Source organism: Coregonus lavaretus, assembly GCF_964263955.1.
Source record: "Coregonus lavaretus genome assembly, chromosome: 7".
Classification (NCBI taxonomy): domain Eukaryota; kingdom Metazoa; phylum Chordata; class Actinopteri; order Salmoniformes; family Salmonidae; genus Coregonus; species Coregonus lavaretus.
Window position 1 is genome coordinate 49,129,548 of NC_139994.1, and position 27,312 is coordinate 49,156,859.

The following is a 27,312-nucleotide window of genomic DNA, read 5'->3' on the forward strand; positions in this document are numbered from 1 at the left end:
TACAGATGTAGGATCTTAATTTGAGCTAATTTGCTACAGCAGGAAAATAATCCTGCAGCAAAAGGAAATGTGAATTATTATGTGGATTATAGTTAATGGACATTTTTTGTAAGGACTGGTACATTTTAAATTAGGGCAAATCAAGTCTGAAATGTTAAAGTGGAAATAACAAACTTTAGATGCCGTTTTAAAACTTGAATACTCATCAACAAAAGAGTGATCAAATTAAGATCCTACATCTGGATGCATGACCATGGTAGCGATTGAAAGAGAACACTGGAGATTATGGGGAAATTATCAGACCAAAGGTGAGGACACAACAGCTCACCTGAAACAAGACTGAATACAAACATTACACTGTTGATTTTATATTTACTATACTTTTCACAGAAAATACTCTGGATACATTTAGTAGCATAATATGAATATTCATTGACATTTTGGAGTAGGTGCAAGATAAGAAAAAACTATTACAAGGGTTTGAGTGAGAGGTCTAACTTGTGTGCAACAGTTCCTAAGTAATTTCAATGCACTTTTATGACTCAAGGAAAGAGACATCAACTAAGGTGCTATTCTTTTAGGTATCCTAGCTTTGCCATTGAGGAACTGAAGCAAGCACACATGTAGTTTTTTGTTTGGATCACAGCCCTGCGTCCCCACCATCACACAATTACTGTTGTTGTTTACACAATCCAAAAACTTTCCATTATAAATCGCAATTTGGGTCAGGTGGGCATCATTTGAAAGCTTATTCTATTGCCAACTTGGCTAGCTAAGTTATAAAATATGATCTTACAGTTAGGCTTTCAAAAGGCACTTCAGACAAACAGATTGTAATTTTTGTGCGCATAGAATGGAGTCATGAGTGCATTAAAGTGCGTGTTCCGCTGCGAATTTTCACAATACGGCCTCCTGTAGCTCAGTTGGTAGAGCATGGCGCTTGCAACGCCAGGGTTGTGGATTCGATTCCCACGGTATGCACTCACTAAAACTGTAAGTTGCTCTGGATAAGAGCGTCTGCTAAATTATGTAAATAAGCTCATTCTGTTCAGGACAACCCAGGGTATAACTGTACTGTAAATTACATGAGTTTTCAAATATCTAGAATATTCACACCCTGACCAAACTAGCTAGAGTTCTGTAGGCCAGAGCGTGACATGAGCTCAGTTTCATCCTGTTTCCATTGATCATCCTTGAGATGTTTCTACAACTTGATAGGAGTCCACCTGTAGTAAATTAATTAATTGGACGTGATTTGGAAAGGCACACACGTCTATATAAGGTCCCACAGTTGACAGTGCATGTTAGAGCAAAAATGACTTTGTCAAAGCAAAAAAATAACTAGGCCTAGGGCTTTGCAATGATGGTGAAAACGTGGAGAAAGTCACAGAGGGTGCACAGAGGACATGTCCATTTGCAGAATTTTTCGGCATTTCAGCATTTCATATAAAAAATAATAATGTGGTCTTTATTAAAGGGCACTTCATTTAAAGGAGCAATCAGCGTTTGGTACATAAATTTTTGGACTTATAAATTAATGACATGTACCCATTGATTCTTGAAGAATATCACTTATTTTATGCCTCATGAGCTTTGTTTAACTGTCGTAACCCATCAGAACCCAAATATAAGCTTGTTCTACTCCAATGTTTTTAAAGAAGGTAAATGTAGACGAACACTATATAGCCTCTTTACCGAAACAGTGGCGGGGATTTGCTTTATTATTTTTTCAATAGCTGATTGGCCTTTAATATAACAGCCTTGTAAAAATGCAATATTGGTGCACAATTTCTACTTAAAATAATATGATCAAATGGATGCAAAAGGCACTCTTTTTGTGGAATGACCCAGACATCCTTGAACTGCCTCAAACTTCAAGTGTAATACATCTGAAGACACACACACACGCTTGCTCGCACACACACACACACACTCGCACACACATAGCTATCTCTATCTTCTCAAAGTCTCCTCAAACTGTCATTCTGAAGTGTTGTCATGACGGCACACCCTTCAAATCATCACACAGCAGGTTGTCGTGACAACCACTAACATGCCACCGTACTGTTCTTACCGAGACACCCTGCAGCTCAATGTAAGAGCCTCTCTGACAGACAGACAGAGACAGACAGACAGACAGAAAGGCAGACAGACAAACAAACAGATATCACTACTCTCTGTAGCCCATCAGTCAACACTACTTTCTCTAAGGCCACATCACATCTCAGCTTCTACTGTCTGAAGTCAGGTCACATGGTCAGTAAAAACCCTTGTTACAAGTCGAAACTTGTTTAGGAAAAAAACGATTGAAACTTCTTGTAGCTATAACAAGGATCCAGAAAAAAATTACTCCTGGCCCTAAATACTATAAATAAGACGATGCATGTATAAACTTACGGCGTATGTGATACTGCAATATGTTTATACCAGATCCCATTAGAACGTTGTATAGACTACCATCTCTGTTTATTCTCTCCAGGCCTTATGGAGGAAGGCAACATGGGCAGCAAGCAACCAAAACAACATTAATATTTAAATGCTAAACGATCCCCTGGTTAACACTACTAGCAGGTGTTTTGTCATTGTGAGCTCATATGAGGCTGACAAGACAATAAGGAAACAAAAACATGGACTCATTTCCAAGGGTGTCCATTCATAGTCAGAGGGGGAGAGACAATATGAAAACTGTATGAGTGGTCTGTATGAGTGGCCCATTCAGAATCAATGAGCCTGGGAAAGGGAGTGTGTATGTGTGTTTGTGAGCAGATGTGTATGCTTATTTAAACAGGTGTGGGTTTATATGAACAACAGTGTGTGTGTTGTTTTGTGTGTGTGACAAGAGTGTGTGTCAGCTATGTTTTATTCATGATTTAATTAGCTTGGAAACAACAAGCCGTCCTTAATGGGTGTGGTTTAGCTCTGTCTGTATCTGTCTATGTCTGTGACGAGTACTGATATACGAAGAGGCAGGACGCAGACGCAGGAATTAACAAGGTCAAGGTTTACTTAATAATGAGAAAGAGAATAACAAAGAGAGAGTAAACGACACGACGCTTCACAATCACACACAACACAATACAGAACAGTCCAGGGCTAAATAGGGGTGGTGATGAGATGATGAGGTGCAGGTGCCCTGGAGGTGATTAGGGTGCGTTGGGTTTCCATTCCGGTGTTGCCGAGGTGGTGCGCTCAGACCGGTGGCTCAGTAGACTGGCGAATCAGAGCGCCGGAGGGGAGCAACGGGAGGAGACGTGACAGTACCCCGCCAGGCGGATGTCTTCGTCCACATCCCTAACGACAGGTGCAACGATGAGAGACGAGGGCAGGATCCCGCAGATCCTTCCTTTCTCCGGTATGGTGCATCCTGGAGAGTGTGTCGGCTTTCACATTCTGGGATCCTGGGCGGTAGGACAGAATTAATTGAAAGCGAGTAAAAAATTGGGCCCACCTGGCTTGACGAGAGTTCATCCGTTTCGCTGCCCGTATGTGCTCCAAATTCCGGTGATCAGTAAGAATCCGGAATGGATGGACTGCGCCCTCCAGCCAGTGTCTCCATTTCTCCAGATCGAGGACCACTGCCAACAGCTCCCTGTCTCCAACTCCATAGTTCCTCTCTGTGGGGGTAGCTTTTTAGAGAAAAGGGCACAGGGATACATTTTCTCTGGCTTACCGTGCTGCTGGGAGAGGACCACACCCACGCCCTCCTCCGATGTGTCCACCTCCAGGATGAAAGGACGAGATGGATCTGGGTGTTTTAGGATGGGCGCTGTGGTGAACCTCTCCTTCAGCCTCTTGAATGCAGCGTCAGCCTCAGGGTTCCAGGCCAGCTTCTGAGGCCCACCCTTAAGTATAGAGGTGAACGGGGCGGCTATGGAGCTGAAGGACCTGATGAAACGCCGATAGAAATTGGCGAAGCCCAGGAAGCTCTGTAGGCCCTTGGTGATGGGGACTGGCCATGACCTGACGGCGTCCGTCTTCACTCCTTCCATGAACACCCCCTGAGGACTGAACCTGTATCCCAGGAAGGAGATGGCCTGTTGGTGGAATTTTAATTTCTCCCCCTTCACCAACAGGCTGTGTTCCCGGAGGCGGAGTAGGACAGCTCGGACGTCCCTGACGTGCTCCTCGAACGTAGCCAAGTAGATCAGGATATCGTCGATGTACACCACCACCTGTCTACTCAGCATGTCCCGGAGCACGTCATTGACGAAGGACTGGAACACAGAAGGTGTGTTGGCGAGGCCGCAGGGCATGACGCAGTATTCATAGTGGCCTGAGGTAGTGCTGAATGCCGTCTTCCACTCGTCTCCTTCCCGGATTCAATCAGGTTGTAGGCACTCCTCAGGTCAAACTTGGTAAAGTACCGGGCCCCTCGTAGCTGCTCGATGGCCGACGGAACCAGAGGGAGGGGGTACCGGTACTTGGTAGTGACTGCGTTCAGCCTCCTGTAGTCAATGCATGGTCTCAGTCCTCCATCATTTTTGGCCAGGAAGAAGAAGCTGGCGGAGGCAGGAGAGGTAGAGCGTCTGATGAACCCGTTTCAGGGTCTCCGCCACATCCTTCTCCATGGCCTCAGTCTCCGCCATGGAAAGGGGGTAAATGCGACTCTTCGGGGGGTGGTGTCCCTCCGGCAAGTCAATGGCACAGTCCCAGGGCCTGTGAGGAGGGAGACACGTAGCCTTTGATGAAGACAAGACATCGGAGAGATCTGCGTAATCACGTGGAATGTTGGGCTGGAGGGCGGACTCCGGACTCTCCACTGACGTGGAACAACAATCCACCGGCAGGCAGGTCTTCCGACATGAGGTGGACCAGGCTGTGATCCTCTTGGTGATCCAATTGATGATGGGGTTGTGTAGTCTGAGCCAGGGCAATCCCAAGTCAATCCGTGAAGGGGTGACGTGACGATGTGGAATGACAGCTCCTCGTGGTGCTCCGGTAGTGTGGGAATGGTGATGGTGATGGGGAGAGTGACGTGCGTTATGGTGCCTGATCCAAGGGGTTTATTGTCTACTGAGGTGACGTGTAGCGGAGAAGGCAGTAGCACGGTGGGCAACCCCCATTCAGAGACCAGCTCCCTATCTATAAGGTTCCCCACTGATCTGGAATCTATCATTGCAGTAGAGATGGAAGATAAGGAATAACCAGTCACCGTTATGGGAACTAAAAACAATGGTTTTGTAATAGGAGATGACGTCACACTCACGGAGCGGCGACGGGAGTCATACCGCCTAGATAGGGAGCCGCCAGGAGATCTGTGGTCCGTGGTGGTGTAGGGGGTGCTGCCCACCTCCATGGGTGAGGACTCAGAAGCAGGGCGGCTTCCATAGCTCAGATGGGGTGAGCGTCGAGGCTCCGGGAGGTGTTGGGAATGCTGTCTCTCTCTCAACATGTCGTCAAGACGGATGGACGTGGTGATGAGGGTATCAAGGTCTATCTCGTCGTCCCGACATGCGAGTTCCGTCTTAATGTCCTCCCGTAAGCCTCTCTGGAAGGCCGTGCGTAGAGCGCGCTCATTCCTGCCGGAAGACGCCACCACCGTGCGAAAGCTCAGAGCGTACTCGGACGTGGGCCCCTCTCTCTGTTGTAGATGGAGGAGACGCTCACCCCTGTCCTTTCCCTCCGTGGGATGGTCAAACACCGCCCTGAACCGAGCGAGGAAGGTGGGGTAGGGAAGCGCCACTGCCTCCTCTCCTTCCCAGACTGCCGTGGCCCAATCCAGCACCTTTCCTTTAGGTAGTGAAATCACCAGCGCTATCCTGGCTTGGTCAGATGGATATGCCCCAGGCTGACGTGCCAGGTAAAGTGAAACCTGTAGCAGGAAGCCTCTACATTTAGTAGTTTTACCGTCATAGCGCTCCGGTAGGGCGAGGGTTCCCGCAGAAGTGAGTGATAGCACGGGAACAGGTGGATTGGATGCACTCGCCGCTCCCTGAGGTGGAACCGGAGTGCTGGGCAGATTATGCAGAGTTGGGAGCACTTCCTGCATGGCGGCGTTCAACTGGGCAAGCTGCTGCTGGTGCTGGTCGAGGCACTGGGAAACTCCTGCTGCATCCATTTTCATGGTGTTTGATTCTGTGACGAGTACTGATATACGAAGAGGCAGGACGCAGACGCAGGAATTAACAAGGTCAAGGTTTACTTAATAATGAGAAAGAGCATAACAAAGAGAGAGTAAACGACACGACGCTTCACAATCACACACAACACAATACAGAACAGTCCAGGGCTAAATAGGGGTGGTGATGAGATGATGAGGTGCAGGTGCCCTGGAGGTGATTAGGGTGCGTTGGGTTTCCATTCCGGTGTTGCTGAGGAGGTGCGCTCAGACCGGTGGCTCAGTAGACCGGGTAATCAGAGCACCGGAGGGGAGCAATGGGAGGAGACGTGACAATGTCTGTGGATGGATGGATGGCACGCTGACCGCTAAGCGCTATGCTAACACAGTGCTTGTGAATTAGAATGGTAATAATAATAATAATATGGGAGCTGACTCATAGACATTGTTGTGCTAATGAGATACAGGCTAATGCTAGGTGGCTAAACTAGCTGAAATGGTGGAGGAGTACAGGACTCTGAGATACAGTTGAAGTCGGAAGTTTACATACACCTTAGCCAAATACATTTAAACTCAGTTTTTCAGAATTCCTGACATTTAATCCTAGTAAATATTCCCTGTTTTAGGTCAGTTAGGATCACCACTTTATTTTAAGAATGTGAAATGTCAGAATAATAGTAGAGAGAATGATTTATTTCAGCTTTTATTTCTTTCATCACATTCCCAGTGGGTCGTAAGTTTACATACACTCAATTAGTATTTGGTAGCATTGTCTCTAAATTGTTTAACTTGGGTCAAACGTTTCGGGTAGCCTTCCACAACGTTCCCACAATAAGTTGGGTTTTGGCCCATTCCTCCTGACAGAGCTGGTGTAACTGTGTCAGTTTTGTAGGCCTCCTTGCTCGCACACGCTTTTTCAGTTCATCTTACAAATTTTCTATAGGATTGAGGTCAGGGCTTTGTGATGGCCACTCCAATAATAATAACCTGCCCAGGGACTGCGGTTGAAAATTAGCCGGCTGGCTAAAACCGGCACTTTTACTGAAACGTTGATTAATGTGCACTGTCCCTGTAAAAATAAACTAAAACTCAAACTCAATACCTTGACTTTGTTGACCTTCAGCCATTTTTCCACAACTTTGGAAGTATGCTTGGGGTCATTGTCTTTAACTTCCTGACTGATGTCTTGAGATTTTGCTTCAATATATCCACATAATTTTCCTTCCTCATGATGCCATCTATTTTGTGAAGTGCACCAGTCCCTCCTGCAGCAAAGCACCCCCACAGCATGATGCTGCCACCCCCGTTCTTCACGGTTGGGATCGTGTTCTTCAGCTTGCAAGCCATATCCTTTTTCCTCCAAACATAACGATGGTCATTATGGCCAAACAGTTCTATTTTTGTTTCATCAGACCAGAGGACATTTCTCCAAAAAGTACGATCTTTGTCCCCATGTGCAGTTGCAAACCGTAGTCTGGCTTTTTTACGGCGGTTTTGGAGCAGTGGCTTCTTCCTTGCTGAGCGGCCTTTCAAGTTATGTCGATATAGGACTCGTTTTACTGTGGATATAGATACTTTTGTACCTGTTTCCTCCAGCATCTTCACAAGATCCTTTGCTGTTGTTCTGGGATTGATTTGCACTTTTCGCACCAAAGTACGCTCATCTCTAGGAGACAGAGCGCGTCTCCTTCCTGAGTGGTATGACGGCTGCGTGGTCCCATGGTGTTTATACTTGTGTACTTGTCACGATCGTCTTGAAGAGATGCGTACATATTTTATTTAGTACACCACAGCGAACAAAACAACAAACGATACGTGAAGTCCTACGGTACAAACACAAACCAAAAGGAACATCGAAAACATACAACGGTGGTAGCTAGTACTCCGGGGACGACGACCGCCGAAGTCTGCCCGAGCAAGGAGGAGAAGCAGCCTCGGCCGAAACCGTGACAGTACTATTGTTTGTACAGATGAACATGGTACCTTCAGCCGTTTGGAAATTGCTCCCAAGGATGAACCAGACTTGTGGAGGTCTACAATTTTTTTCCTGAGGTCTTGGCTGATTTCTTTTGATTTTCCCATGATGTCAAGCAAAGAGGCACTGAGTTTGAAGGTAGGCCTTGAAATACATCCACAGGTACCCCTCCAATTGACTCAAATGATGTCAATTAGCCTATCAGAAGCTTCTAAAACCATTACATAATTTTCTGGAATTTTCAAGCTGTTTAAAAGGCACAGTCAACTTTGCCTTTTAAACAAAGTTCTTCTGACCCACTGGAATTGTGATACAGTGAATTATAAGTGAAATAATCTCTGTAAACAATTGTTGGAAAAATTACTTGTGTCATGCACAAATTAGATGTCCTAACCGACTTGCCAAAACTATAGTTTGTTAACAAGAAATTTGTGGAGTGGTTGAAAAACAAGTTTTAATGACTCCAACCTAAGTGTATGTAAACTTCCGACTTCAACTGTATATACCACATGGTTCTAGCAGCTACTGCTGTGTTCGGTGTGTGTGTGTGTGCAGTGTGTGCACTGCGCACAACGCATGTGTGTTAAAAGAGAGTGAGTGTGTGTGTGTGTGTGTGCGAGCGCAGTGTGCGCGTGGGTGTGAAAGAGAAAGACAGATTGAGATAGTGTGTGTTTGGGTGGATGACACTGATGTACAGCTAAGCAACACAAATGAGCTGTGCTGAGGCGCTGTCTTCCCCTTCTTCTGGGGTTTCAGACAGGAGCACCCTCCTCACTAACACACACACCGCATCTGAGATGCTTCTATTGTATGCAGTTTATTCTTACAGCAGATGAGACTGATAAACAGTGCTCTAAGAGGAGGAGGTTGGGGAGTGACAGAGTGAGGAGAAAGGATGGGGTGAGGAGAGAGAGAGAGAGAGAGAGAGAGAGAGAGAGAGAGAGAGAGAGAGAGAGAGAGAGAGAGAGAGAGAGAGAGAGAGAGAGCAAAGGAGAAAGGGTGGGGAGAGGGAGAAAGAAAGAGAAAGAGAGAATGGTCCCAGTGGACCCCCATGTTAAACAGATGGGGATGCTGTGCTGGTGTGCAGTGATTTAATCACACTGCACCAACGTAATGAGTCATCACAGGAGAAAAGCACACACAAACATACATGCGTGCACACGCACACACACACATACACCCTCCCCAAACACACAGCTTCCTCCAACACATACACAATCCAAACTCAATCTTACATAAAACGGTTCCGTCACAGAGATCCCATACTGAAGGGACTACCACCCTGCACCTCTGTCATTAGTAGTCTATGTCCCTGACTGCTGCTCCTCTCTCCTGCCCCAGGTAGCAAAGTGCAAGACTGCTGCCTTTTTAAAATTACACAGTCATGAATGGGGTCCCTTGTGCTGCTCTCATCTTTAACCCACACACAAATACACAGGCTGAGGGGCAGAGAAAGAGGAAGTGTGTGTGTGTAGGGCAGGACAAAGTCAGCAGAGAGCATGAGCCATCCAGTAACACTGTACTGAGTTCAGCCCCCAGTTAGAGCTTAACTCACTGTCTGCGTCCAAAATGGCATCCTATTCCCTTCATAGTGCACTATGACGACTATATCGGTCCGCTAATACAAGACTAGTAAAGGCCCAGTGCACTACTTTTGTGAAAAAAGACCACAAAAAACACAGATATAAATTATATATTTTTTTATTTTATTATTCTGATTTTTCACTGATTTCTCAGTGCCCCTACTTCCCGCAGCTATGGAATAGGGTGCCGTTTGGGACATAGCCACCCTGAGACAGCACACTGAATGAAATAAGAGTCTGTTTTAGTGTCTGAAATTTTAAACATTCATAAAAATACTGGTGCACAGAAACGCTGTAGAAGAGTGTAGGGAGGCATATCTAATTTCAGCATCTTAAACGCAATACAAACAATGCAAACACAGTACACTGAGCAGTGTGTGTGTGTGTGTTTGTGTGTGTGTGTTTTAAAATCATATTCAAGTGTGTGTGAATGTCATCATAAACATAAAAGGGCCAGAAGTGAACCTGATTCAAAGCTTTGGCTTAAAACTCAGAAGAGAGAGAGAAAGAGAGGATGGAGGGAGAGAGAGAGAGAGAGAGACAGAGATAGAGAGGGGGAGAGAAAGAAAGTGAAGGAGGGGATGGAGGGAGAGACTGAAAGAGAGAGAGAAAGAAAGAAAGAAAGAGAGGGAGGAAAATGCTGCAGAGAAGAGAGGCCCGGAAATCTGAATGCTTTGTGTACCCCGCTGTTTCAAACGAGAGATAAAAGAAAGAGACAGAGGAGAAATAAAGAGGAGAGAAGAAGCTTGATCTCATTTGCATTCTTTGGTTTTACTGTCAAGGGCATCCATGTCAGTGTGTGTGTGTGTGTGTGTGTGTGTGTGTGTGTGTGTGTGTGTGTGTGTGTACCAACTGCTTTTGGGTGTGTGTGTCTGTGTGTGTGTGTGGGGGGGAGACACAGAGAACGAAAGAAAGAAAGAGAAAGAGAGGAGAGAGAGAGAGATAGAGATCGAGATCGAGGGTGTGTGTCAGCTGTCTGCTTCTGTGTGAGTGAGAAAGGCTGGGACAGGTTGCACATATTTTTGGAGCAAGATAAAGCCGTCAGAAAGAGAAGAATCCCTTTGTTTTGTCTCCTTGCAAACGGCTTGGTCGATGCTTTCCGTGTTTTCAAACTCTGTGCGTTTATAGTTGTTCCGTTTTATTTCAGGCAGGCTTTTGTTATTGCAGATTGCAGATACCTCAAATGAACTCCTCTCAGATGAAAGCGTATCGCTCTGCAGTATGCCTCATTTGAATATGTGGTTGTGTGTATGAGGTAAAGCGGATCAGTGCATGTGTATGTGTCAAATAAAATAGTGTTATTCGTCAACAGCAGGTGTAGACTAACAGTGAAATGCAGAGAGAAAGAAAATAGAGAAATAATAGCAAAATAATAACACGTTATAATCAAAGTATTAATAAATACCCTCCGTACCACCTTGAGGTCAGATGCCAAGCAGTTGCCATACCAAGCAGTGATGAAGCCAGTCAAGATGTTTTCAATGGTGCAGCTGTATAACTTTTTTTGAGGATCTGAGGGCCGATGCCAAATCTTTTCAGCCTCCTGAGGAGGAAGAGGCGTTGTCATGCACTCTTCACGACTGTGTTGGTGTGTTTGGACCATGATAGGTCCTTAGTGATGTGGACACCGAGGAACTTGAAGCTCTCAACCCGCTCCACTACAGTCCCGTTGATGTGAATGGGGGTGTGCACGGCCCTCTGTTTCCTGTAGTCCACGATTAGCTCCTTTGTCTTGCTCACGTTGAGGGAGAGGTTATTGTCCTGGCACCACACTGCCAGGTCTCTGACCTCCTCCCAATAGGCTGTTTTATCATCGTCGGGGATCAGGCCTACCACCGTCATGTTGTCAGCAAACTTAATGATGGTGTTGGAGTTGTGTGCGGCCATACAGTCGTTGGTGAACAGGAAGTACAGAAGGGGACTAAGCACGCACCCCTGAGGGGCACCTGTGTTGTGGGTCAGCGTGGCGGATGTGTTGTTGCCTATCCTCACCACCTGCGGGCAGCCCGTTCAGTCCCAGGGTCCTTAGTTTAGTGATGAGCTTGGAGGGCACTATGGTGTTGAACGCTGAGCTGTAGTCAATGAACAGCATTCTCACATAGGTGTTCCTCTTGTCCAGGTGGGAGAGGGCACTGTGGAGTGCAATAGAGATTGCGTCATCTGTGGATCTGTTGGGGCGGTATGCGAATTGGAGTGGGTCCAGGGTATCTGGAATGATGGTGTTGATGTAAGCCTTGACCAGCCTTTCAAAGCATGTCATGGCTACAGATGTGAGTGCTACGAGGCGATAGTCATTTAGACAGGTTACCTTGGCGTTCTTGGGTACAGGGGCTATGGTGGTCTGCTTGAAACGTACAGTTGAAGTCGGATGTTTACATACACTTAGGTTGGAGTCATTAAAACTCGTTTTTCAACCACTCCACACATTTCTTGTTAACAAACTATAGTTTTGGCAAGTCAGATAGGACATTACTTTGTGCATGACACAAGTCATTTTTCCAATAATTGTTTGCAGACAGATTATTTCACTTACAGTGGGGAAAAAAAGTATTTAGTCAGCCACCAATTGTGCAAGTTCTCCCACTTAAAAAGATGAGAGAGGCCTGTAATTTTCATCATAGGTACACGTCAACTATGACAGACAAATTGTGGGAAAAAAATCCAGAAAGACACATTGTAGGATTTTTAATTAATTAATTTGCAAATTATGGTGGAAAATAAGTATTTGGTCACCTACAAACAAACAAGATTTCTGGCTCTCACAGACCTGTAACTTCTTCTTTAAGAGGCTCCTCTGTCCTCCACTTGTTACCTGTATTAATGGCACCTGTTTGAACTTGTTATCAGTATAAAAGACACCTGTCCACAACCTCAAACAGTCACACTCCAAACTCCACTATGGCCAAGACCAAAGAGCTGTCAAAGGACACCAGAAACAAAATTGTAGACCTGCACCAGGCTGGGAAGACTGAATCTGCAATAGGTAAGCAGCTTGGTTTGAAGAAATCAACTGTGGGAGCAATTATTAGGAAATGGAAGACATATAAGACCACTGATAATCTCCCTCGATCTGGGGCTCCACGCAAGATCTCACCCCGTGGGGTCAAAATGATCACAAGAATGGTGAGCAAAAATCCCAGAACCAAACGGGGGGACCTAGTGAATGACCTGCAGAGTGCTGGGACCAAAGTAACAAAGCCTACCATCAGTAACACACTACGCCGCCAGGGACTCAAATCCTGCAGTGCGAGACGTGTCCCCCTGCTTAAGCCAGTACATGTCCAGGCCCGTCTGAAGTTTGCTAGAGTGCATTTGGATGATCCAGAAGAGGATTGGGAGAATGTCATATGGTCAGATGAAACCAAAATAGAACTTTTTGGTAAAAACTCAACTCGTCGTGTTTGGAGGACAAAGAATGCTGAGTTGCATCCAAAGAACACCATACCTACTGTGAAGCATGGGGGTGGAAACATCATGCTTTGGGGCTGTTTTTCTGCAAAGGGACCAGGACGACTGATCTGTGTAAAGGAAATAATGTATGGGGCCATGTATCGTGAGATTTTGAGTGAAAACCTCCTTCCATCAGCAAGGGCATTGAAGATGAAACGTGGCTGGGTCTTTCAGCATGACAATGATCCCAAACACACCGCCCGGGCAACGAAGGAGTGGCTTCGTAAGAAGCATTTCAAGGTCCTGGAGTGGCCTAGCCAGTCTCCAGATCTCAACCCCATAGAAAATCTTTGGAGGGAGTTGAAAGTCTGTGTTGCCCAGCGACAGCCCCAAAACATCACTGCTCTAGAGGAGATCTGCATGGAGGAATGGGCCAAAATACCAGCAACAGTGTGTGAAAACCTTGTGAAGACTTACAAAAAACGTTTGACCTGTGTCATTGCCAACAAAGGGTATATAACAAAGTATTGAGAAACTTTTGTTATTGACCAAATACTTATTTTCCACCATAATTTGCAAATCTATTCATAAAAAATCCTACAATGTGATTTTCTGGATTTTTTTTTCTAATTTTGTCTGTCATAGTTGACGTGTACCTATCATGAAAATTACAGGCCTCTCTCATCTTTTTAAGTGGGAGAACTTGCACAATTGGTGGCTGACTAAATACTATTTTTCCCCACTGTATAATTCACTATATCACAATTCCAGTGGGTCAGAAGTTTACATAAAGTAAGTTGACTGTGCCTTTAAACAGCTTGGAAAATTCCAGAAAATGATGTCATGGCTTTAGAAGCTTCTGATAGGCTAATTGACATCATTTGAGTCAATTGGAGGTGTACCTGTGGATGTATTTCAAGGCCTACCTTCAAACTCAGTGCATCTTTGCTTGACATCATGGGGAAATCAAAATAAATCTACCAAGACCTCAGAATTAAAGTTGTAGACCTCCACAAATCTGGTTAATCCTTGGGAGCAATTTCCAAACGCCTGAAGGTACCACGTTCATCTGTACAAACAATAGTACGCAAGTATAAACACCATGGGACCACGCAGCCGTCATACTGCTCAGGAAGGAGACACGTTCTGTCTCCTAGAGATGAGCGTACTTTGGTGCAAAAAGTGCAAATCAATCCCAGAACAACAGCAAAGGACCTTGTGAAGATGCTGGAGGAAACAGGTACAAAAGTATTATATGCACAGTAAAACGAGTCCTATATCGACATAACTTGAAAGGCCGCTCAGCAAGGAAGGAGCCACTGCTCCAAAACCACCATAAAAAAGCCAGACTACGGTTTGCAACTGCACATGGGGACAAAGATTGTACTTTTTGGAGAAATGTCTTCTGGTCGGATGAAACAAAAATAGAACTGTTTGGCCATAATGACCATCGTTATGTTTGGAGGAAAAAGGGGGTTGCTTGCAAGCCGAAGAACACCATCCCAACGTGAAGCACGGGGGTGGCAGCATCATGCTGTGGGGGTGCTTTGCTGCAGGAGGGACTGGTGCACTTCACAAAATAAATGGCATCATGAGGAAGGAAAATTATAAATAAAATAAATAAATAAATAAATAATTGGTCATTTAGCAGACGCTCTTATCCAGAGCGACTTACAGGAGCAATTAGGGTTAAGTGCCTTGCTCAAGGGCACATCGACAGATTTTTCACCTAGTCGGCTCGGGGATTAGAACCAGCGACCTTTCGGTTACTGGCACAACGCTCTTAACCACTAAGCTACCTGCCGCCCTTATGTGGATATATTGAAGCAGCATCTCAAGACATCAGTCAGGAAGTTAAAGCTTGGTCGCAAATGGGTCTTCCAAATGGACAATGACCCCAAGCATACTTCCAAAGTTGTGGCAAAATGGCTTAAGGACAACAAAGTCAAGGTATTGGAGTGGCCATCACAAAGCCCTGCCTCAATCCTATATTCAATTTGTGGGCAGAACTGAAAAAGCATGCAAGGAGGCCTACAAACCTCACACCAGCTCTGTCAGGAGGAATGGGCCAAAATTCACCCAACTTATTGTGGGAAGCTTGTGGAAGGCTACCCGAAACATTTGACCCAAGTTAAACAATTTAAAGGCAATGCTACCAAATACTAATTGAGTGTATGTAAACTTCTGACCCACTGGGAATGTGATGAAATAAATAAAAGCTGAAATAAATCATTCTCTCTACTATTATTCTGACATTTCACATTCTTAAAATAAAGTGGTGATCCTAACTGACTTAAGACAGGGACTTTTTACTAGGATTATATGTCAAGAATTGTGAAAAACTGAGTTTAAATGTATTTGGCTAAGGTGTATGTAAACTTCCGACTTCAATTGTAGGTATTACAGACTAGGCCAGATAGAGGTTGAAAATATCAGTGATGACACTTGCCAGCTGGTCAGCGCATGCTCTGAGTACGCATCCTTGTAATCCATCTGGCCCTGCGGCCTTGTGAATGTCAACCTGTTTAAAGGTCTTACCCACATTTGCTACGGAGAGCATGATCACACAGTCGTCCGGAGCAGCTGGTGCTCTCATGCATGGTTCAGTGTTGCTTGCCTCGAAACAAGCATAGAAGGCATTTAGCTCATCTGGTAGGCTTGTGTCACTGGGCAGCTCGCGGCTGGGTTTCTCGTTGTAATCCATGATAGTTTGCAAGCCCTGCCACATCCGACAAACGTCAGAACCGGCGTAGTAGGCTTGATCTTAGTCCTGTATTGACGCTTTGCCTGTTTGATGGCTCGACGGTAGTCATAGCGGGATTTCTTATAAGCGTCCGGATTAGTCTCCCGCTCCTTGACAGCGGCAGCTCTAGCCTTCAGCTCAGTGTGGATGTTGCCTGTAATCCATGGCTTCTGGTTGGGATATGTACCAATGGTCACTGTGTGTCTGTCTGTGTGTGTGCATATATGTGTGTGTGTGTGTGCATGCAAATCCCAGTGGTTATCAGATACAGTATAGAAGGAGAGAGCAAATGCCAGCACTACCCCTCCTCTCCTCTTCCCCCTATCCAAAACAGCAGGGAACCAAAGCAGAACAGCTTTCTGCACTGAATTCCAATTTCTGCACTCCACAGAAAATTGTAGAATAAACCATTCATCGTATTGAGTCAAAGTATAGATTTGCTCTGAACTCATTCTGCTTTTAACAGCAAGTCCAGCAAATCCATTGTCTATTTATGGCAGCATTTCTAAAAGGACCATAAAGATCCGCTATAGTCTACTCTCAGGGCCATAGTTATTTGTTCCTGTAGTACCAACCCCTGAGATAGACTTAAGGTAGCTAGATAGTCTAAATACTCCAGTGCAACTAGCAGGAGCTGGTTGAATGTCCGACAGCCCATTACATCAGTGAGACAAGGGACATGCAGTGATCAATGGAAAGCGAGCAGAGATCATTACTTGAGATTAGAAAAGTTGAGTGAGTGTGTGTGTGAGAAACCGAAAGTGTGTGTGATGTGTGTGTAATATGTAAGTGAGGTGTGTGTGTATGGAAGTCTGGGGGCTTGGTGACAGGGTCGCTGGACCCTGACGGTAGGGATGAGCTATCGACCCACAGAAAAAGAGGTGGGAGAGAGAGAGAGAGAGAGAGAGAGAGAGAGAGAGAGAGAGAAGCAGATGAGGTCAGGAGACATACAGGAACAAGAGATGAAAGAGAGTAATATAATAATAATAATAATAATAATAATAATAATAATAATAATAATAATAAGGATACACTCCACTGACACCTTCACGGTGCAACAGAAATAGTGTGTTTGAGAACATGAGAATCAGTGCGAGAAACTTGTGTTGGTTATTGTTGTCTGTGCTCCAGTGTGCATGTTTCAGGGTTTCCGTTAGCTGGTAACAGACAGCTTTTGGCAGATAAAAATAATTGAAAAGCCAATAAATAAAATTGCCGCTGGCCAATTGTCCGGGAGAAGAAGAAAAAATCCCATTGTGAAATAATATTTTTAGACTACTCATTGATGGAAATACCAGTCCATGGAAATACATTTGACTGTTCATGCTTATTGGTCTATAGGTTTATTTGCTTAATTTAGTGGAATTAAATTGGCGCGTGTGTACAGTATATTCGCTATGTATATTATTTATCACACACATACAGCATACAGATACAGAGCCTTTGAGCAGAAAATCTGTCAGACATGGCGACAGCTGCTGCTACAGCATCTCAAACAGAAAATGCATCGGAAGGCAGGCTTCATCAGCGCGTCACACACCACTTTGCAATGAGCTGGAAGCAGTATTCATTTTAAAAACATATACTTTAATTGTTTGAAACCTGAACATTTTACTACATATTATGAGGCATGTCTTACCTTGCTTCAAAGTTGCCTAGCCAAAATCTGACCATATCCGTGGAGGCAATTATTTTATATAAACTTTATTTCATTGTCCAGTAGCCAAAGGCACAATCCTTATCATATTAGCAACCCCATGCTAATTGATGCATCTTTAGATCTCCCCTCTTTCTAAATTTCTAACAGATATTTTTATATTTGTCATATGAAACCGCTTGCATGTGTGGCTTGCTTTTGACAATGTATTTCCCCGCTAATTGCACTTATAATGTGAAGAAATATTAGTTTATCAACATTTTAAGCTAAACATTCTGATCTGTTGCATCAGACTCATTGCTTTTTAACAGTTTCTTTTAATTTTTATGTAGCCTAGGCCTACTGGTTGTATGAATTTAGGATCTATCGTCCCACAACTGTCCCAGAGTCTGTTTGGAATAGGCTATTTCTTTCTCAACAAGCTGACCAATAGAATAGGCCTAGGTAAACTGTTCTACTATGGGGGATAGTAGATTGACATAAGCTAGTGATTTTGCTGTTCATTACTCGTCTTGTTGGCTGAGGAAAAGTCAATGTGGACAGTTATTCTAACATCTTCAAAGTGAGCATCAGAACACGGTAAGAAGGGCCGCACATCGTTGCATCCTCGACTCGTATGTTCTGTTCATATGAATTACCATAATCAAAATGTGATTTCTATCTTTCTGAGCACTGTGGGTGGACGCCCAAATCAGGTTACGCCACCAATGCATACGGGTCCGGTAAATTTCTCAAATGTCCGGTAAATTAAAATGCTGCCGGTCAAATGTCTGTCACCACATTTTCCTAATGGAAGCCCTGCTGTGTGTGTGTGTGTGATCATGAGAATCAGTGTGAGAAACTTCTGTTGGTTGTTGTTGTCTGTGCTCCAGTATGTATGTATGTATGTATGTACAGTACCAGTCAAAAGTTTGGACACACCTATTCATTCAACGATTTTTCTTTATTTTTACTATTTTCCACATTGTAGAATAATAGTGAAGACATCAAAACTATGAAATTACACATATGGAATCATGTAGTAAGCAAAAAAGTGTTAAACAAATCTAAATATATTTTATATTTGAGATTCTTCAAAGTAGCCACCTGTTGCCTTGATGACAGCTTTGCACACTGTTAGTATTCTCTCAACCAGCTTCATGAGGAATGCTTTTCCAACAGTCTTGAAGGAGTTCCCACATATGCTGAGCACTTGTTGGCTGCTTTTCCTTCACTCTGCGGTCCAACTCATCGCAAACCATCTCAATTGAGTTGAGGTCGGGTGATTGTGGAGGCCAGGTCATCTGATGCAGCACTCCATCACTCTCCATCTTGGTCAAATAGCCCTTACACAGCCTGGAGGTGTGTTGGGTCATTGTCCTGTTGAAAAACAAATGTCCCACTAAGCGCAAACCAAATGGAATGGCGTATTGCTGCAGAATGCTGTGGTAGCCATGCTGGTTAAGTGTGCTTTGAATTCTAAATAAATCACTGACAGTGTCACCAGCAAAGCACCCCCACACCAACACCCCTACTCCTCCATGCGTCACGGTGGGAACCACACATGCAGAGATAATCGGTTCACCTACTCTGCATCTCACAAAGACACGGCGGTTGGAACCAAAAATCTCAAATTTGGACTCATCAGACCAAAGGACAGATTTCCACTGGTCTAATGTCCATTGCTCGTGTTTCTTGGCCCAAACAAGTCTCTTCTTCTTACTGGTGTCCTTTAGTAGTGGTTTCCTTGCAGCAATTCGACTATGAAGGCCTGATTCACGCAGTCTCCTCTGAACAGTTGATGTTGAGATGTGTCTGTTACTTGAACTCTGTGAAGCATTTATTTGGGCTGCAATTTCTGAGGCTGGTAACTCTAATGAACTTATCCTCTGCAGCAGAGGTAACTCTGGGTCTTCCTTTCCTGTGGCGGTCCTCATGAGAGCCAGTTTCATCATAGCGCTTGATGGTTTTTGCGACTGCACTTGAAGAAACTTTCAAAGTTCTTGAAATGTTCCGGATTGACTGACCTTCATGTCTTAAAGTAATGATAGACTGTCGTTTCTCTTTGCTTATTTGAGCTGTTCTTGCCATAATATGGACTTGGTCTTTTACCAAATGGGGCTATCGTCTGTATACCACCCCTACCTTGTCACAACACAACTGATTGGCTCAAACGCATTAAGAAGGAAAGAAATTCCACAAAGTAACTTTTAACAAGGCACACCTTTTAATTGAAATGCATTCCAGGTGACTACCTCATGAAGCTGGTTGAGAGAATGCCAAGAGTGTGCAAAGTTGTCATCAAGGCAAAGAGTGGCTACTTTGAAGAATCTCAAATATACAATATATTTTGATTTGCTTAACACTTTTTTGGTTACTACATGATTCTGTGTGTTATTTCATAGTTTTATTGTCTTCATTATTAGAAAATAGTAACAATAAAGAAAAACCCTGGAATGATTAGGTGTGTCCAAACTTTTGACTGGTACTGTATGTATGTGTGTGTGTGTGTGTGTGTGTGTGTGTGTGTGTGTGTGTGTGTGTGTGTGTGTGTGTGTGTATTAATATTTCAGCAGTGGTATTTCTCTGCACTCACTCACTCCATCACCCCGACTCACTAGTGTGTGTGTGTTTATTTATTTTTGATTTAACCTTTATTTAACTAGGAAAGTCAGTTAAGAACAAATTCTTATTTACAATGACGGCCTACCCCGGCCAAACCCAGACGACGCTGGGCCAATTGTGCGCCGCCCTATGGGACTCTCAATCACGGCCGGATTGTGATACAGCCTGGAATCGAACAAGGGTCTGAAGTGACGCCTCTAGCACTGAGATGCAGTGCCTTAGACCGCTGCGCCACTCGAGTGTGTGTGTGTGTGTGCGCGCGCGCAAGAGCCCCTCTAGTACATGGAGCCTATCACAACCTCAGCCTACGAACACACATGAACGCACCACAGTACTCTTACAAAGACAGTTCTCTCTCTTCTGTGACTAAAATAAAACCTGAGTGAAAGGTTCAAACAGGAGAGAGAAGCTTTTCTCAGCAACAATACACCAGACATTAGAGTCTGTGTATGTGTGTGTATGAGAGAGAGAGAGAGAGAGAGAGAGGGAGGGGAGAGTGAGAAAGAGAGAGAGAGCGAGTGAGAACGAGAGAGAGAGCGATAGAGAGTGAGAGAGCCTCAGTGTTGAAATTAAGGCAAGGACATTGCTGAGAGGTAAAGGGAGGAGAGGGATGGGTTGAAAGGAGGAGTAACCCTGAGATGGAGGGAGGGAGGATGAGGGACTCACTGGGTGTTTGGCAGAGATTCTTCCAGTCACTGCACTGGTCTGGTACCATGTGGACGAGATGAAGTTCTGAGAGCGAGAGAGCGAGACAGAGAGAGAGCAACGAAAGAGAGGGAGGAGATAAAGAGAGAGAGAGAGAGAAGTGAGAGAGGAAGAAAGAGAGCAGTTTAGCATGACAAGCAACCAAACATCAACATTTTTGTACAGGTCATTAGGAAATGCCAGAGGACAGACTCAAAGCTACATTTCCTTACAGAGCATTTGCAATAAACTAGAGCTTCAAAAGACAATTAACTAGTACTGCCCTCTAGTGTTTGTTCTAGGGAATGAAGGAGATTAGATAGAAAGGTTCCTCTATTTAAATGTTTTTACTCCTGGGCCCCTATTCACAAAGCTTGTCAGAGTAGGAGTGCAGAAGACCAGCTCCTTTAGAGATGCTTTAGTCTCAGCCTGAGGGTGTGTGCTCACCTTGCTCATCATGCAAGACAGAATCCCATCGATGAAGGTGGACTTGATCTTATGAACCTGGGGGGAGGGGGGGGTAAAAATAACAACACACATGTTGTTGTTATTATAGTCATATAGTACTGTAGTAATGCTGTGTGAGCAGATACCAATGAATCAATCGATCAATCAATCAGTCAAACATACTGTGTTCATCACTGACCTGTCTGTATTCCAGAATGATCTTCGGCAGAGGGTGCAGGTCCTGGAGCTGCAACAACTACACACAGAGAAGAGAGGCGTTACTACTTCATACTACTGAAGGGCAATGCGAGTGTGTGTGTGTGTGTGTGTTTGTATCAGTTTGTGTGTGTGTGTGTCTCTCACCACAGCCTCGGATGTAGACTGCTGTTGTTTGTTGAGGGTCTTGGGGAGCTTCTTGTTTTCACAGCGCTCCTGCAGACGCAGCTTCTCAAACAGAACCTGTAGAGAGAGCAGGATTAGGACAGCACACACACACCTTTGCACACACAGACACACACCTATACACACACACACCTATACACACACACACACACTGACCGTCCTGAGCTGGGTGCTGCTGGACACTAGAAACATCTGGCCTGCTGCCTGGTGGGCCTGGTGCTCAAGCTGCTTCATCTTAGTCTGACAGAGAGAGGGGGAGAGAGGGGAGTGGGGAGAGAGAGAGGGGGGAGGGGGGAGAGAGGGGAGGAAGAGAGAGAGAGCAGGAAGAGAGAAGAAAGAGAGAGAGGAGAGGGGGGAGAGAGGGGGGGGGGGGAGAGTGGGAGAGACGGGAGGAAGAGAGAGGGGTTGCTGAGAGGACAGGGAGATAATTGTCAGTACAGGGACTTATCACTGCTCTCTCCTAAACCTCGGGCAGAGCTGGCCTAATCTGACTGCTATACACACTCTTCACTGTCTGTGTCCCAGTGTGTGTGTATGTGTGTCCCAGTGTGTATGTATGTGTGTGTTCTTCTATGTTTGATGTATTTCATCTCTGTTCTCGAAATCAGACAAAACAATAACAACATCCACCTAAGGGTTTCCCTCTGGCTTTCAGACAAACACAGTGCAATAGTGTGTGTGTTGCTTCTCTGTTCTCTTTCTCTGTTTCAAAGCTTATGGTAATCACAGTTATTTTATCTCAGAGAGAGATGCACCATGTTCTGTTGTGAGATTGTCCTTTCATGTTAAGAGAGAGACTGATTCTGAAGCAGACAGACAAATCCATGAAGACTCAATTGCCATCCAAGACCTCTACACCAGGCGGTGTCAGAGGAAGGCCCTAAAAATTGCCAAAGACTCCAGCCACCCTAGTCATAGACTGTTCTCTCTGCTATCGCACGGCAAGCGGTACCGGAGCGCCAAGTCTAGGTCCAAAAGGCTTCTTAACAGCTTCTACCCCCAAACCATAAGACTGCTGAACAGCTAATCAAATGGCCCCCCGGACTATTTGCATTGACCCCCCACCCCTTTTTTACGCTGCTGCTACTCGCTGTTTATTATCTATGCATGGTCACTTTACCCCTACCTACATGCGTGGTCCTCTGTAGCTCAACTGGTAGAGCACGGCGCTTGTAACGCCAGGGTAGTGGGTTCGATCCCCGGGACCACCCATACACAAAAAAAAAATGTATGCACGCATGACTGTAAGTCGCTTTGGATAAAAGCGTCAGCTAAATAGCATATTATTATTATTATTATGTACATATTACCTCAATTACCTGGACTAACCTGTACCCCCGCACATTGACTCGGTACCAGTGCCCCCTGTATATAGCCTCATTATTGTTATTTTATTGTTACTCTTTAATTTTTTTTAAACTTTCTTTGGTTAATATTTTCTTAACTCTTATTTTTCTTTAAACTGCATTGTTGGTTAAGGGCTTGTAAGTAAGCATTTCACGGTAAGGTATACACACCTGTTGTTTTCGGCGAATGTGATAAATACAATATGATTTGATATACTGTCAGATATCTGAATGAACATTCTCCTAACGCTCCTCCTGCAGTGGGGAATGTACATCTAAAACAACACTTCCGTCATGTCACTCTCTCTATCTCCATCTTTACTCTCTTTTTTATTTGCCCCTGCCTCTCTTTTCACCACCCCTCTCGTCCTCCATTCTGTTTCCCTCCTCCCACTCTGTTTTCTCCCTTTCTCCCTCTTGTCAGTCTTCGGTATGTCTCTCCCTCGCCCCTCTCTTCTCTCTCTCTCTCCAGCCCTCTGTCTCTTTCTGCTTGCCTGCCTGTCAGTCGTTTAAAAGCACTGTCTGTTTCAGTTAGGCTTTTAATGTGCTCACGCTGTGTAGGTGTCACACACACTGAAAAACAAACACTTCGGTTCAGAATATGATTATGTTAGGACTTCTCTCTCCCTTGCAACTTGTTATCCCTCCATCCTTCTCTCTCTCCCTTCCTCCCTCTCTCCTCTGCATCCTCATCATGTCTTGTGTGTGGGTCGTCGTCGTGAGAAACAGAAGACAAGTTTGGTTATTATTCTTCTAGATTATCACAGCAACTTTTAATCCGTGTGTGTGCGTGCGTTAGTGAGTGTGCGTGTGTGTGTAAGACAGTGATGCTCATTCCTACTGCAACACTCCACCCTAAAGGAAACAAACAGACAGACAGACTCTCTATTCTATTTATAGAGCACAGCAAGACACAGGACACACTCTCCAAACATCCCCCTACTGGAAGCATCATGGTGTGTCTGAGTGTGTGTATACACTACTTAAACCCTCTCTGTTTCCTCCCTTTTACAGTATTGTAATTATAGTTCTTACCCCCAGCATCTCTGATGTTGTCTTTAGGGACTCCTTGTTCACATGGATCCTGTGGCTCTCCATCGCTTAGAGAACCAGAGTAGCATAATGTAAATAGGAGCATACATATAGGCCTAGAGAGAATGTCAATTGTATTTCCTTGATTCCTCATGTCCTTCCTGCTTGTCTCCTTTCACCTCTAGTTATAGTAGCTCAGTATGGTCAGGTCATAGGATCATGATGACCTCTCAACATGGTGTCCTTACCTGCCAGTACAGGGATCATTGTCAGCTCCATATTAGAGTACAGGTCCCACAGACCCTGGCTCTGGATACACAGAGAGACAAGTCAGGTAGGATGTTTGTGTGGGTTGGTTGGTTCTTCTATCCTTGTGGGGACCTAAAATCCCCAAAAGTCCCAACAAGCATAGTAAAACAAGGAAAATTCTCCCTCGTGGGGACATTTCCCATGTCCCCATGACGACAAAGGCTTTTTTAAGCTTAGGGGTTAGGTTTAGGGTTACAATTAGAGTTAGGGTAAGGGGCTAGTGGTTAGGTTTAAGGTTTGGGTTACGGGTAAGGGAAACTAGGATTTTGAATGGAAATCCCCACGAGGATATTGAACAAAACATGTGTGTGTGTATCTGTGTGTGTGTATGTATCAGTGCGTATTACAAGAAAGAGGACCATATGGCTGAGACGTTTTATGGTCTCATGGATCCTCACGGAGGGACTGACTTGTAGTTTAGAGCGTAGCTCCACATTCAGCCTGTAGAGCAGAGACAGACTGGAGATAACCTGGGACACCTGACAGAGAGAGAGGGGGGAGGGGATGAGATATATGAAACAGAAATTAGAGAGTAACACTGTATATTGAGCTACTGGATGTGCAGGCTTTTGTTCCAGCCTAGCACTAACACACCATATTTAACTCCTCAACTGCACATCAGGAATTTGCTAAGTCTATGAATCACGGGATGAGGGTAGAGCTCTGCTACCCGAACCGAGCCTGACGGGTCCCCGGCACTCTACAGTACATCAGGTTAGGGCCGGATACGGCCTGTTTTTTATCAATAACTAGGATACGGGCCAGGCTCGGGTATCATTATCAAGAATTACTAAATTGATCACTTCCATTTTGAGGCAGAGCCATTTGCTCTTACTCTGCTGCACAGTGTCTCTGTACAGTCATATCTTACTAAGATCCTAACATGGTGTTAGAAGTGCTTCAACCTCGACAGGAGAGATTAGATTAAAACAATATTGTTTAGAGTGACGAAAAGTAGCTAACTAACAGCTCTTTCACGTCTCGTCGTCATTGAGCAGGCTGCCCAGCGGAGCCGTTGCTATGGATACTCACACACGCAGAGCGGAGGGGGCCGCGCAAGGAGCGAGGGACAGACAGAGGAGCAGCTAATGGATATACTAACAGAGAAAGTTATTTCTGATTTCGGGCAGGGCCGGGCCTTCAATTTGGCAGAATGAATGGGGCCCGGGTTGGGTAGGGCCTGAACGTCACGGGCAGAGCTCGGGCCTAAATTTCATGCCCGTGCAGGGCTCTAGATGAAGGACAAAAATGAGAGATCAGTTGAATTAGGTGTGTTGATGCTGGGCTGGAAATAAAGCCTGCACACCCTATCGATCTTCAGGACCAGGATTGGTGGTCTCTTCTGCTTCAATGGCAGAATTGATGACCGGTGTGCTAGAGAGACTAGTTGTATTGTTTGGTGCAACAGACCTTCCTTGCCCCCAGGGCAGGTGTTGGGGTTCTGGGGGGTGTCCTACAGTGTTTGGTGAGCAGGTTAGTGAAGCAGGAAGAGGGGTCAGCTGGGTCCAACAGCCAGGCTGCTACCTGGGGGTCCTGGACACGACAAGATGAGACTGGGGGGAATGAACACAACAGAATAATGGATTACAGACTAGCGTCCTGTCCAGGGGTTGTACTTGTACATCAAGCTGCTTCACGCTACAGAAACAGGAGATAGGCTCCTGGCCTATGGGCCGTTCTGGCTTGGACAAGACTTAATTGTCCAATACTTACAACAGTATTTCAGACCAGTGTTCTTTAAACAGGTAAAACATTTATTCTATATGCCAGTATTAGACTAGCCATCAAATAATATAGTAGCAAACAGGAGGAGAGAGTATGGCTTTATAGGGGAAAAGAACGCCAAGACAAACAGCCACAACCCCAACAGATCTCCGTTGGGGGAGTTCTTAACAGCCTTATCAAAGGGCCTTATCAAAGTTACTTTGTTTCCAGTGTAGGTCTGATCTGTAGTGCTGCAGTGCTGTACGGAGCAGGTCTTTGGCCTTGTAACACACCACCAGTTGAGACCCTGACACTATCTGCAGCAGCATCTCTCTACAGGACACACACACACAGGGAGGGACGCAAATCATCATTGGGATTTTTTCCCAGACTTGTTCTATGTAGTGCACCTATCCTCCCTCCCTCCCTCCCTCCCTCCCACACATATACCCTACCTGTTGAAGAGGTCTAGGTTGTGGTCTTGGTGGCTCTGGGCCCATGCAGGTTTCTGTTCCAGTCTGAGGTAGACCAGACTGTCTCCTGGTGCCACTCCCTCCTCTGGTCCTGGTACTGGTCCAGTCTGGTCCAGATCTCTTTTCAACATCACCAGCACCCCACACACTGACGGACTGAGCTTCTACAGGACACATAGACAAGAGAGCAGTTTATGTCAGTGAATATGGCCAACCAGCATAATTATGTATTTGTTGCAGCTATAGGACCCCACACACTGACAGACTGAGGTTCTATAGGCCACACAGAGAGTAGGCATAACAACATAAATACTGTGTGTCCAAAATGGCACCCTATTCACTATATAGTGCCTATTCTCTATAAGCCCAGGTCAAAAGTAGTGCACTACGTAGGGAATTAGGGTGCCATTTGGGACACACAAAGCCTTGCTTTCCAGGCTTACATCAATCAATTTCAATCAATTTTATTTTATATAGCCCTTCTTACATCAGCTAATATCTCGAAGTGCTGTACAGAAACCCAGCCTAAAACCCCAAACAGCTAGTAATGCAGGTGTAGAAGCACGGTGGCTAGGAAAAACTCCCTAGAAAGGCAAAACCTAGGAAGAAACCTAGAGAGGAACCAGGCTATGAGGGGTGGCCAGTCCTCTTCTGGCTGTGCCGGGTGGAGATTATAACAGAACCATGCCAAGATGTTCAAAAATGTTCATAAGTGACAAGCATGGTCAAATAATAATCAGGAATAAATCTCAGTTGGCTTTTCATAGCCGATCATTAGAGTTTAAAACAGCAGGTCTGGGACAGGTAGGGGTTCCATAACCGCAGGCAGAACAGTTTAAACTGGAATAGCAGCAAGGCCAGGCGGACTGGGGATAGCAAGGAGTCACCACGGCCGGTAGTCCCGA

The 27,312-nt window shown here is 45.1% G+C and overlaps 1 protein-coding gene across 2 annotated transcripts in view; it reads right to left on the bottom strand.

Moving 5' to 3' along the window:
* Positions 1-27,312, bottom strand: part of poln (polymerase (DNA directed) nu) — an 82,079-nt gene that overhangs the window by 46,679 nt on the left and 8,088 nt on the right. The window contains exons 1-12 of one of the 2 annotated variants that reach the window (XM_084166023.1): positions 26,895-27,107; positions 26,390-26,571; positions 26,155-26,267; positions 25,641-25,783; positions 24,641-24,709; positions 24,170-24,230; positions 23,925-23,989; positions 21,700-21,783; positions 21,505-21,600; positions 21,341-21,397; positions 21,142-21,198; positions 20,677-20,742 (exon numbers count right to left, since the gene is read on the bottom strand). In XM_084166023.1, coding sequence (XP_084022149.1) covers positions 20,677-20,742; positions 21,142-21,198; positions 21,341-21,397; positions 21,505-21,600; positions 21,700-21,783; positions 23,925-23,989; positions 24,170-24,230; positions 24,641-24,709; positions 25,641-25,783; positions 26,155-26,267; positions 26,390-26,538 — 960 coding nt within the window. In that variant the 5' untranslated portion in view covers positions 26,539-26,571; positions 26,895-27,107. Of the gene's footprint in view, positions 1-20,676; positions 20,743-21,141; positions 21,199-21,340; positions 21,398-21,504; positions 21,601-21,699; positions 21,784-23,924; positions 23,990-24,169; positions 24,231-24,640; positions 24,710-25,640; positions 25,784-26,154; positions 26,268-26,389; positions 26,572-26,894; positions 27,108-27,312 lie in introns of those variants that run through there. The other variant, XM_084166022.1, reaches the window with a different exon arrangement.